At 39.4% G+C, this 13606-nt stretch overlaps 1 protein-coding gene across 1 annotated transcript in view; it reads left to right on the top strand.

The window, feature by feature from the left end:
- The window catches only part of vav2 (vav 2 guanine nucleotide exchange factor), a 241752-nt gene that overhangs the window by 213276 nt on the left and 14870 nt on the right, over window positions 1-13606 (top strand). Inside the window, exons 11-18 of the mRNA XM_073478376.1 lie at window positions 4826-4894; window positions 5107-5193; window positions 7283-7368; window positions 8676-8808; window positions 9206-9220; window positions 9540-9649; window positions 9906-10007; window positions 12586-12674. Coding sequence (XP_073334477.1) covers window positions 4826-4894; window positions 5107-5193; window positions 7283-7368; window positions 8676-8808; window positions 9206-9220; window positions 9540-9649; window positions 9906-10007; window positions 12586-12674 — 691 coding nt within the window. The remainder of the gene's footprint in view (window positions 1-4825; window positions 4895-5106; window positions 5194-7282; window positions 7369-8675; window positions 8809-9205; window positions 9221-9539; window positions 9650-9905; window positions 10008-12585; window positions 12675-13606) is intronic.

Here is a 13606-nt window from a genome sequence, read left to right as displayed (position 1 = left end):
TCACTCTTTACTTTACATTTTTTAAATGTCAAACACTCACACACTGTAGGTTTGAAAGGTGGCTCTGAATAGTTTGCAGCTTGCTTGTTCGAGGAGGAAGCTGCAATCAGCTTGGATTCACAGCAGTTACACAGGCCAAGTTTCACTGTGACAACGAAGTATTATGATATCAACTTCTCAAACTTCTCCTCCAGTAATACCCACTCCGCCATAGACTGTAAAGCTCCACCAGAAGTGGCGTATTCAGTGATTTATTGGTAAAGCAATGATTGTCAATTTCCATCCCGGTTTTTATAGACTCTTGCACTTCTGGGGAAATATACAGACTCTTCAGAGTGTAATGTCCAAAAATAAGACAGCTGCCTCCGTCTGTGTCCATAAAGCAAATGCAGCACTTTGAGATTAACATGAACAGATGTTCTGTTTAAAATACACAAGCTATGATTTTCTACCTGACACAGTGTCAGGAAGGGTGACATTTAAACACAGTATGAAGGTCCTTAGAGGACTACACGTATTATACAGTAGGTCCTTTAATATGTTTGTGGGTTTAGTGGTTGAATGTAACTAAGTACTGTTCTTAAGTATGAATCTGAGGTACTTGTACTTCACTTCAGTGTTTTCATTTTATTCAACTTTATACCTCTACTCCACTTCATCTCAGAAACAAATGTTATACTTTTAATACAATATATTTGTCTTATAGCTTTTGTTACTTAATTTTTTGATTATTTTGAATGTTTCTGATAAATTGAAGGTTCCCTTATGGGTTTAGAAAATGAGTCACAAACCTGAAAAGAGGGCTGTTTTTCTGAGCTCATGAAAAATTGACCTTTCAGAGATATGTTGTTCTCACAGGACAGTGACTCTATAAACATAATGATGATCTTATAGAAAAGGATGCATTGCTGAATTGATGAAATTACTCAACAGTGTATAAAGGAGTAAAAATGTGCTCACCCATAAACATCTACACTGACAGGAAACATTTTACTCCAGTATGAGTTATTTTACTTTTGATACTTTAAGTACAGTTTGCATACTTAGTTGCATACTTTTACTTAAGCACAGTTTTTAATGCAGGAGTATTTGATATTAATACTTTTACTTAGTAAAGGATTTGAACTTAGTCCAACACTGTGTGGGTTAAAAGCATTGGTGGCTTTGTCAAAATGTGAACATTTCAAAATGTAGGAAAGTAAAAAAAAGAAATGTAACCAGAAGGTCGAGGTTTTCTTCTTCACACGCCAAATATACATTTTTGTTTGTTAGATGTAGACTCAAACAGTCCTTGAATAGCAGGCTGCATTGTGAGACTCTTATTTTGATGAGATTTTATCATAGAGATGATGATTCATCTCTGCTGTAATTTCGGCTGATGCTTAACAACTATCCTGCATCTAGTCTGTCATTTCCTGTCAGTGATATTTGACTGGTGACAGTTGTTCCTCTGTTTTTTTTCCTCCTTTTCTGTCACAGTTTTCCAGGCTTTGAGCCTTGCCACGTGAAATTGCCTGTGTTGTTTTTGTGATCGGTTCACCAGCAATTTGGGGACCAACTGTTTTGTCCTTTTGGAAACTGTTACTTGCTCTTTGCAACTTCAAAAAGTCACTGTAGTGACACCGCTGCTTGGCATTTAAACTCATACAGCTTGTCTTGTGTGTCTGCTTTGGTCCCTCTGCTTTGTTTCATGTGTGGTTTTTATTTATTGTGGCCTTTGGTGTTGCTCTGCCTTGTGTGTGTGGGATATTTGAGATTTTTATCATAAAAAGCAACTCAAGGTTATTCAGCCAAAGATTTTTGGCTTTGGCCCAGTGTTTATCAGCAGAATATATACTAACTTTCTGGTGTTTGGCATGACAGTTAGAGTCTTACTTCAAATTCGAGGCTGAAGGAGTTATGAAAAACATTTTTTCTTTTTGCCTATATCTCATTTTAGAAGATCGAAGTTTCTAGTTTTTCAGTTGGTTTCCGCTGGTATTGCATCAGGTTAATAACTTAGTTAATTGATAGAAAATGATTTGACAACAATGTCAGTGACCAATCGTTTTGAGTATTTTATCAAATAAGAACGTAGGATGTAAGACATTTCTGCCTCACATGTGCACTTGTAGCTTTCAAACTCAATTCCTTAGGTGTTTTGAACTATTGGTAAGCCTTAATAAGCTACTGGTAGCGATAATCATTCATTGCAGACATGCACTCATGCAGCCTGACCTGATATGCAAATGTATTTAAGCACGATGTCTGACCACTCATATCGCAGCCAACATTTCTCCCTGGAGCCATCCTCCTGGCATTCATTTATAAAACAAGCTGGCCACTGTAATATTCCCCATGATTAATTGACTTTGCATCTCAATTATGGATGAGCATATGAGTTTATGATGCGGTGCGTAATGGACTGGGATGGAGGCGAGTGTTTGCGTCAGGTGATTGCAGGACTACACAGAGGCCGCTGCGACTTCTCTATTAGTTTGATTCGAACCCCTGCAGGACTCTCAGCAAGGCATTGACGTCAAATCAACCGTGCACTAATCAGATTAAACGCACCCCATTTCACTGCTTCCCACAGCTTTGCGGTGAAACACTGTTGTATGCTGTGGCCTAGGGGCACGTCAGACTGACAAGTCCTGTTTCTGTGTGTGTGTCCAGTCATGCCTAAGGGCACATCCTCAGTCGATTTTCAATAGATATCATCACAGTACTGTTTCCCTATTCGGTCATGGTGTGAATACTCCGCTCTCTTCATCTTTTATGTACTGTAGCTGCACTCAAAGTAAAGTGAATTCAGCAAAGTCATCTCATAAGTAATTCTCCTCGAGCAAGGTTTGAATATTTGATGAATTTGCAGTGTTTTTATAAACCCGTGCTCATATCTTTCATATAAAGTTGAGTTTATGGGCTGTGCTGCAGCATGTTGTCACTGTGGCTGCTCTCGCTTCTGTGAAAGTAACAGAGCAGGGTATTGAAAAGGTCTGCTGAGTCAGCAGGTCACTTGGATAAAAGTAAATTCAATTAAGGTGAAATGGGGCCCAAAAGCTGAACAATCCTCCTGGTTGTACACCATATCCTCTTACCAAAATGATTCAATAGGTCAATTGCGAGTAACACCCAAAAACCAAATCACTGTTCTCATAACAACTTCACTGTTGTACCGTACCAGCAGCCGGCGTATCTGACCTGCTGTATGCTAGTAAATCTACTTGGTTAGGTCTACACACTTAAACTGCTTGGTTAGATTTAGGCACTTACACCACGCAGTTAGGTTTAGGCATCAAAACTAAAACTACAACTACTAAATTTAGGTTACATTATGCATGTTAAAATACATCAAGATTAACTTTTGGGTTCACACTGGACACGGCAAATGGCAATCTCCTGGGTGAAAGGTCAGTGTTTGGTTTACCCAATAATCTGATCAATGTGACTTCCTCCTTTGCTGCTGTAATCATTTCTCGGGCCACTAGAGGTAACAGCCTAACAAGAAACATAAATGTGGGTGGTAACAAGCTGCTTGCATAGTCACCCCATATGGTTGTTTTTCTAATGAGGACAGGCTGTGGTTATGCTCGTGCTGCTAGTGGTTGGAAGCCACTGAGGGATAAAGTCCTTGTCTCTGCTCTAATGACTGTTCAAGCTACCTGAGTAGAAGACTTGAGGGGGATAGTATCCTCAGTGTGAGGGCCTCTGGTGATGCTACTAAGTAAGAGGAACTATAATGCAGGGGAAAATACTGTCTTCAAGGTTGACATTTTGATCAATCATAGCAGGTAAAAGCACATCTAATGAATGCCCTTAAGAACTGGCTGAATTCGTTTTAGATTCTCCAGTGCCAAGGCCAGTCGAAACCTACCATTAACAGTCTACTGTACATTAAAATTGATACAAATGGGAAAATATCATAGAAACTATCACAACAACAAAAGCAAAATGAAATTGGTGTGTGCTTTGACTCATATCTTCAGGCTTATGACCGCAACAACAGAATGTAGCATCGACAAAGTGCAGCATGTCAGAACACCTCTGACTGGGTGATAATGTTATTAGATCTGGATACAACTATGATGTCCAGAAGAAGAAGCATTCATGCACAACTCTACCAAGATGTCCTTAAGAGTCTAAATATGTGACGCAAAGCGGGAATTCCAGCAACTGTGGTAGCAATAAAATGTTATGTGTCACAAATGATTCTCAGCAGAATACTGATTAATTTTGCCATCTGGTTAGAGGCTGACACAGTTTCATTTTTATTTACCCAAAAAAACTATTAACGATCTGCTGAGCCTTGTTTCTCTCTTTATCACAAAACACACTTTGTCTCACCACGGCTCTGCAGCATTTTATAAATCACCTCAATGAGCCACTGGAGGAGGCAGACAATCACAGATCAAAACGATGTAATATATTTGTTATTGATTGGCGATGTGAAGGGCAACATGATTTGCAGGGGACAACACGTTTACCATTATCTTGTTACCATAAAGAACAGGCAGACCTGGAGGCTAGTAAGCAATCTCTGCGGCTTCCTCCTGTCTTTTATTTTCGTGTATGTTGTTGTCGATGGTGCTCGGCTGAAACTTATTCTCAGTCACGTCAGTGTCACATCTGTAATCACAGTAAAGAGCAGCTATGCTGTACGTCTCTCAGAACAACCCCCTCACATTGATATAGGATCATACATTTCAATAAAGCATACTGTGTGTTTGTGTCTCAAGTTGTTTATAGCTTTTCTGATGAAGCTAGCGTTAGTTAAAGTCATCTCATCAGGATTTTTTCTAATAATTATAATAATAATAATAATTATAATAATCTTCCTCCACAGGAACTTTTGAGTCACTCAGCTGACAGACCAGAGAGACAACAACTCAAGGAGGCTCTGGAGGCTATGCAGGTCTGTGTTACACATTGTGCTCGTTTGTGTGTTCATGAGTTCGCTTTAAAAAGAATATTACATAATATCTCCACAGTGCCCAAAGCCAAGGCTGTGTAAATTGATTCCTACAGCTACTGTGGCTCCAAGGACTGTAAATCTACAATGATATGACAGATGTCAGAAAGATTTCCAGTCTAAAGCCTAAAAGAATGTTTGCTCTTGTCTCTCAGGACCTGGCCATGTACATCAACGAAGTCAAGAGGGACAATGAGACACTGAAGAAAATCAGCGAATTCCAAAGTTCAATAGAAAATCTTGTAAGTATTGTGAACACCACTTCTCTTTCATCAAAAGTTGTTTTTGTTTCCAATTGACTAAAGAAATGTTTAAAGGTCTTGAAAACCTCTTTTTTTTAAAATCTCACAATAAGTGATATGATCCTTCTTAGATATCTGCCAAGGTTATTGGTTTCTAGTCATTTCACATTAGAGATTTCTGTATTGAATTTGTATCTGTACTCCTTTCACTGGTTTGAGCTGGAAAGTCAGCAAATCAGCAGATTCTTTTATTATCAGTATCACTATTATTAGTTTATACATTCTTTGCTATCTAAACACATGTTTAAAGCCAAGGCTCAACACTTATTTGCTTTCTTGACAAGAGTTTGATGAGAGGATTGATACCACTCTTGCGTGTACACTAACCATTGTAAACCAGCAGCTGGCTAGCTTAGTTAAGCTAAGACTTCATGCAGCTAACCTGGCTCTGTCATAAGGTAGAAAAATCAACCAGAATCTCTTAAAGCAGAAATAGACAACTTTTCAAAATTCCCTCTTCCTAGCATTTCCCTCTGCTTTTAATGTTGCCGCTGCTGTCACAAAGACAGCATTAGCAACATGGCTGCTACTAGCTGCCTGGCCTATTGTCTGAAGCAAAAAACAACCAAAGGAATCTGAATTTGACCTAGAAACCCCAACTCAGTGCTATGAAAAGGCAGAGGAAAACACCCAGTTGTGTTAATAAGTAGGCAGGTTTTATTACTTACCTATGTAGTAGAAAGAATGCCGTGTTTTACTCGTCTCAAGTCCTGCTGATAAGGGGAAACGCATATCAACGGGGGAACAGACTCTGACACAACACCAGCGCTCTCCACTGAGTGAATGCCCGTCCATTCACTCTATGGAGTTTCTATCACTCTCCTTCATCATCTTCTTTGCCCCCTCCATCAGCACAATGTTTTTTCTTCTGTAGTGCAGAGTTTCCACAGATATTCCAGTTGTTCCACCATTACCTGAAAATAGCGACCGGGGGAAACAATGCCTCCTCCAGCCTGGTGGCAAACCAAATAGCATAGTAAAAGTGAGGTCTGTAGGGAACCAATCGATTCGCGGATGGTGTCAGTTTTCTGCAGCCATTACACTGTACAATCAGTTAAAACAAAAAGTCTACTGCCAGTTTAGGATCACAGATTACCATGTTGTATCTTGTTTGTTTCATCAATACAAAAACTTAAGTATTAAAACGAGTTGCTGTGTTAAAAGACATTATGTCCTGGACTACCTTTTGGCCAAGCAAAGTAACTTCCCAGAGGCCTGCCATCGCTCTGAGGTTGCTAGAACAGATAGTCTTTTAGTCAGATAACAGTGCTTCTATCTTTCACTTTTTGGATCAGGAATTGACTTCCAGCAGTTAAATTTAACTCCATCACATTACCATTCAGTAAATAAAATATAACAAATAAATTTTTTGTTAACTTTGTATCACTTATAATCCAATTTTCTGGCTTCTGTTGTCTTTTATAGTGCTAGATTTGACATCTCTGTAGAAGTGGGGTTTTTGCATACACCGGCACTAATGTTATCACCAAGCTGGAATTTAAAGTTTGTCAGTGTGATTAGTTACTGAGCATCACAGAGCACTAACCCATTGTCGAAAATGTCCACGTTTTCTTTCTTCTGCTAAGAACACTGGCATCTTCCTCTGCTTTCATACTGTCCCCAATAAATCATTTAGTCCTGCAGAATACGAACAAGACAAGTTTTGTACAGTACATTCCAGACTGATGTTTCTCACACACTCTCATTTTCTCTTTCTTTGTTTTGCTGTCACTATTTTCTTCTTTCACTTCCACTCTTACTCTACTCACCTGTCTTATTCTGATGTTTCCTACAGTCAGTGGGTTAATTTTGGACTTTAGCTACAGTAAACATCTCGACATTTGGATTAGTAGGATTGAAGAATAACAGAACAGGGACAGAAAAGTGTCCACGTTGTATCATTCATTATATATCTGTTTGGATCTCTCTAAAATTCAAGTGTAACTGAATTATTTATGGTTTGTCATAGAATGTAGAAGTTATAGTATGCAGTGGATTGACTTTCTGCGTGTCGTTGTGACCTAAGCAGCAGGTGAAACTGGAGGAGTACGGGAGGCCAAAGATAGACGGAGAGCTGAAGGTTTGCTCAATCGTCAACCGAACAAAACAGGACCGGTGAGTCCAAACTCTACAGTAAAAAATCCCAAAGGAAATGACAATTAAAATCACCCAATAAATAGGTGAAGTCAGGCCCCTTCCAGTGGACCACCATGGGACCTTGTTGTTGAAAAAACTATGTATGGTAGTGAATGCCGAGAAACAAATAATTTTTAAGCATCTGTACGCGATATCTGAAGAGCATATTGAGGGAATTTCTTCAAATTTGGTACAAATGTTTACTTGGACTCCTACCTGAACAGATTAGATTTTACTAGCCAAGGGTCAAAGGGTCAAGGTCATTGTGACCTCATGGCACCCTCATGAACACAAGATCATTTCTTCATATTTGGTACAAACATCCACTATGGCCCAAGGAGGAACTTGATTAGAATTTGGTGACCAAACTCAAGAATTCATACAATAATCAGGATACAATTTTACACAAATGTCTCCTTGGATATAATGATGAAGTTATGACATTTGACATAATGTCCAGAGGTTAAATGTACTGTAACATCATGATATTTTGCTGAAAATATTCTGGCCATTATACAATGGCATAGCTCAGGAACAGCACCTGACCGGTGCACAGAGGCATACAACCACATGCAGTAATTCTAGTTTGATCCTGTTTGAATTGTGCCAAGAATTACACGTATGAATTTTGTCCATTTAAAAAATAATTTTTCAAATTGAGAACGTCATAGTTCATAAATGTCATAAAACCAATCAAGTTTAAGACTGTTAGCACGTAATTAGAAAGACTACACACCCAACAGTTGTGCAAGTGACCCTAAACCCAGAACCGAAACCTACACACCCAACAGTTGTGCAAGTGACCCTAAACCCAGAACCGAAACCTACACACCCAACAGCAGTTGCCCAAGTGACCAAAAACCGAAACCTTGTGGAGTCGGTCCCGTAGATTAGCTAGCTCACAAAACTGACTAGCTCTCCTTTCACAGACCTGCAGCTATCAGTATGGCCAGACATGTTGGTGTTGGTGACGTATATTGAGGGAGACGACGTAGTTCACACGTGGTTTTACACAAAACTAAATGGTATTTTACAATCTTTACAACAAATTGTGACTTTCTTGACATGCAAAATTATCTTTTTAATTGACAAACATGCTTGTAATTTATGGCACAATTGAAACAGGATCATAAATGATAAATTTGTTTCTCGCCGGTCACTACTGTACAATATTTTTCCAAACTAAGGTTCCATCTGGCACACTGGAAGGGGCGGGACTTCACCTCTCTATGCCAACATTAATATTCTTACAAAAATTAACAATGAATGTGTGTGTATGTCTTCAGGTATATATTCCTGTTTGATAAAGTGGTCATTGTCTGCAAGAGGAAAGGCTATAGCTATGAGCTCAAAGAGATTATTGAACTGCAGTCATATAAAATGTCGGACGACCCCATGAACAACAGAGACATGAAAAAGGTAAGAATCAACCTTTTACTTTGAAAGGACGTGGAGCAGAATCATTTCCTAGGCAGTGAGATCTTTGTAAAAGGTAGCCTTGCTAGTTCAGGTGATGAAACATCATGTGTAATCAGTGCAAATGGTGCCCTTGAGCTGAAGGACCTTGTTGATGGTAATTTCAGATATGGAACTTATGAGTAATGCATCGAAGTGTCGGATATGCATTTTGCTCGTCCATGCTTGGAAGACCATGTAAATGCAATGAAGGTCATTTAGGATTCATGAAAACGTGCTGCAGTGCATTGCACCGCCGATCTAACATGGCTTTTTTTTTTTTGAATCTGCATGTGACCGTCCATGTTTGCATGTGTAACTGGGTCTTTCTCTGGTGTCTTTCTTTTTGCATGCTTACCAGTCGAGTGGAAAAATGGTAAGCTCAAGTGAAATCCTTTATTTAACTCATCTTCTCATACAGGCTTATTTTTGGTAGTGGTGCTTTAGGGGCGTCATGCCGTGATTGCACGTGCACCCAACAGGCTCTGTGACTCGCCCACCGGCTTTTTGATTAGATGCATCGCTAAAGCATGTGGAGCAAATTTTAGTTCTGAATTAAAAGTGATCATATTTGTTTTAAGTTTTAATACATATTTATTTAAAAACGCAGGTGTGACAAGCTTCTCTGCCTATGTCTGTCATTGCCATCCGCATATCTCTCTGCCATCTGTTCCTCACTCACTTTTTCTCTCTAGTGGTCTTATGGTTTCTACCTGATCCACCTGCAAGGGAAGCAGGGCTTCCAGTTCTTTTGTAAAACTGAGGAGACAAAGAGGAAGTGGATGGAGCAGTTCGACATGGCCATGTGAGTATGAAGGGTTGGCGACATGAATAGCAACTTCTATCATGGTATATGTCATTTTAGATTGTAGGATTTGAATATTGCTACAGTATATTAGCATATTACATTAGTATATTTTCCTATTTCCTTGGAAAACTGTCTGTCGATAAAATAACCAGATGGGAATGTATGTTTTTCACTAATCCAGTGAATCAAATGCCAGAAAAAACTTCATCACGAAAATAATCAGTGCCTCTCATTCATTATTATTTGCTTCCAGGTCCAACATCAAGCCAGAGAGAGCCACAGCCAATCAGCATAATTTCCAAATGCACACATTTGATAAGAACACCAACTGTCGAGCCTGCAAGATGCTCCTGAGGTAACGGCCCTGATGTGTATAACAGCGCGCTCATATTCCACCATGAATAATGAATGCATCTCCTCATAGACTTCCCAAGGACGATCAAGTATCCAAAAATATTCAGCAGTAAAAGAGATTTCTTTTTCAGTGTTATTTGTACTATCTCAGTAGACACTTTTATATGGACTGTGTAAAAAGAGGTTTTATGCACCCTGACACCCTGGTTATTTAACATTTATACAAAGATACTGCAGCAGTCAGATCATTAATCTAGCAATACAGGAATGTAAAAATACTTGTACAGTCCTGCTTTGAAAATGTTACTCAAAGCGAAGTAAGAAAATCTGCCCGCCAGCATCTCTGCAGATGAAGACTGTGATTAGAATGAAAGCTCCAGAAAAGCGATTTAGTGGGAGGAGAGAGTTTAGTGAAGTTCAGGGGCAAAAAGTCAAGCTTCATATGATAACATTTTATAATACAACCAGTGGCTTAGATTGTGATTTCATTGTATGAATCAAGTACTAATAAAATACTTTATGGCTCCTACTTCTACTTAGATATACTTAAAGTGGAAGAGAACAAGACTAATGGGAACAAAGGAGGAACAGCTGGACATTTTAGAGGAAAGGATCAATAAATTAAATAAAGTAGCTACAATTTAAGTCCCAGTATGAACCCCTAAGTAGTTCACTGGTACCTGATTCGTACAAAAACAAAAAAAAAAGATACTGTAATTTTATCTACTTAAAGGGTCAGTTGACGTCAAAATCAGAAATACATGTTGTACCCCTTACCTTTAGTACTATTAATCCATCTAGATTGTGTCGATGTGAGTTGCTAACCTGACGTGCCAGATGGTTTGTTACACAGAACCATCTGGAAAAGCGCAGCGAGAAACTGTTTGGAAAAGACCAGATGATTGAACAAACTAACTTTCTATCACTGTCTATCATGGGCCAACCAATCAGATCAACAGTAGGAAACCAGCACCACCAGCTGAGCCAGTTGGTAAATCAAACCCTTACTGAAGCCAGTCAGGAGGACAGCAAAAACATCTTTTTCCATTGAGAACAGAGTCCTCCTTGCTCTTCTTTCAATAAAATGTACTCTACAGTTCATACAGAACTGATGCTGTCCACCTTATTCCTAGCCTCCATGATACCTTGCACGAATTATGGCCGCAACTTCTGACGTGTCCAGCCACTTAACCGGAACCAGTGTTTTCCATGGTAACAGGACACTTATGTAGTTTTTAAAGCGATTTGTTCTGCGTGTAACAAGAATATAGTTCCTACATGAAGCTGCATCTGTGGATTATCCTGAGAAATCAGGTCATGATTTCTGGAGAGAGATATTTCTGTTGAGTTCTCTTTGCCGCTTTTAGCACCACAAGCCAAGCCCAATCTAGTTCCATCATATTCAAGAAGACAGACATCTTTACAGCCGATATCTCCAAAACCACCCACACCAAAATAATTTAGACGGATAAACAGCACTAGAGTTGAGAAGAAAAAAATGTATTTTTGATTTTGGGGTCAACTGTCCCCTGTCTGGCAGTTTAATTGATGATATATTACAAGTTATTCATTATCTGTTTTTTTTATTAAAATGCTATCCTAAAAAGCCATTTGTAACTACTGCTGCCTCATAAATGTGCTACAGTGAAAAACACATCCCAGAGACCTGTGGCGGAGCTGAAGTGTAAAGTAGCAGAAAATGGAAATCCCTGAAAACCTGAGTGCAGTACTCGAGTAAATGTACTTTCCACCGTTGCTGTTATGTAACAGTGATATAGCAGTGAGTACTGTACGTTCTAGTGTTAAATGTAACACTGTTAAAATTTGTGATAACTAACATTGAAGCGCCGTAGTGAAATTCAGCCACGTTTGGTGAGCAAACAAACAAACAGACGTAAATCACAGAGGGAATAAGTTTTTGGCTAACGTAGCCCCTCATCAGTGCATAGCTAGTCTTTGGAAAGAAATTCTACTAAGTGTGACTGAGGCTGACGGATGATATTTTTAACCATTCCCCTTCCCAACACCGCCCACTGTATCCCTGAGAGCGGCCTCCTCCCATGTGAGAGTGCTGCTCGACTGCAGCAGGGATAACCAGTGTCACTGAATCACCACTTTGACCTCTGTTACAGTCAGCAGGCTAAACTCCACTCTGTGTATTGACCCACAAATTTCATGGCTTGGCTGACCTAAATTCACAGAGCCAGTGGAAGCGGGGACCGACGTTCTCACTCCCTGCAAGATGCTAATTACTGCTGCGGCCCCGGCAGATCCCATCGTGATTTATGGCACTTAGCTATTTAACATGGCAGTGTGCGACACGTGCAGTGTTACAGTATCCGTAATAAATACAGTTCTGGAGGACATGGTCTTTAATGGAGTGAGCTGACTTTGTGATTTTAAAAACATTGCAGAGTGGAAATGATGGAGCATATGTAACCAGCATCGCAGGCTTACAGCAACAAGCAGCAGCTCCCCTTGTGTGTCGTACTGACACATTAATTTGTGTCTGAGAAACTTCCTGTTTGCTTTGCTAATGTGTGTGTCTGTGTGTGTGTTTGTGTGTGTGTGTCCTCTAGGGGCATCTTCTATCAGGGCTACTACTGCTCTCGCTGTGGAACAGGAGCACACAAAGAGTGTCTGGAAGTCATCACCATCTGTAAAATCAGTAGGTGTTCCCTCTAATCTTCAAGCAGAAAGCCTGATTCAGGTTGACTTCTGAAGAGTCGATATTAGGGCAGAACAGCATTAATCAATGATGTGTTACTGACCTCATTGATGGTTATGACACTGTGATGTGAGGGTGTTTTTTTTTGTTTTGTTTTGATGAAATTAATAATGATCTTAAAAACTTTCAAGTACAAACTTGCTGTCACTGAACAATGTACTGCTTGTAGGTCACTTTATCCAGTAGGAAAATGGGGAACGGGTCCTGTGGGGTTCTTGTGGGACAGTGGGACTACTACTTCATTGTACTGCCGAGTCTGGTACCAAAGAGGAAAACCACAATTTGGGAGTCAGGAGGGAATTACCTGAACAGCATATTAAGCTGATATAGCCCACATTATTAGACCCCTTGTGTCTTAAGTTTTTGGCTTGTAACCCTTTAAAACAAAGTAATGCTTACTTGTGACTCAGTGATCAGTTCTTATGTTCTTATATCCATCTTAGAGGCCTAAAGACGTAGATTATCCAGTTATTCACAGCAACAAAGGAAGTTGACAAACATCTACAAAACTAAATATGATAAATGTAAATTTTCTGCTTTTCTTCCTCTTAATCGCCTCTTAATCAAGTGGTTCACCTCAGATTCAGCTTACCACACCTTAAAGGACCACACATTAACTCAACATAAATGCAGAAAATTGTACACCTGTTTCCTCAAACTGCAATGAGCTCAGTACATCTGGAGTGTTATAGTTCTTTAGTTAACATAACAGCTAAATACTGCATTTAGTCAGTGTGAAAAATGCTCACTCTGGAGCAGACAGAGGTGGTCAGAAAAGTGAGTAACACTTTATAATAACCATCATTAATAAATGTTAAAGAGTTTATAGTTAATTAAACTTTAGTTAATAGTTATTTCACTGGTAATAAACA

Source organism: Pagrus major, chromosome 12 (assembly GCF_040436345.1).
Source record: "Pagrus major chromosome 12, Pma_NU_1.0".
Lineage (NCBI taxonomy): Eukaryota > Metazoa > Chordata > Actinopteri > Spariformes > Sparidae > Pagrus > Pagrus major.
Note: the sequence above shows the minus strand (reverse complement) of the source record. Positions and strands in the feature narration are given on the sequence as shown.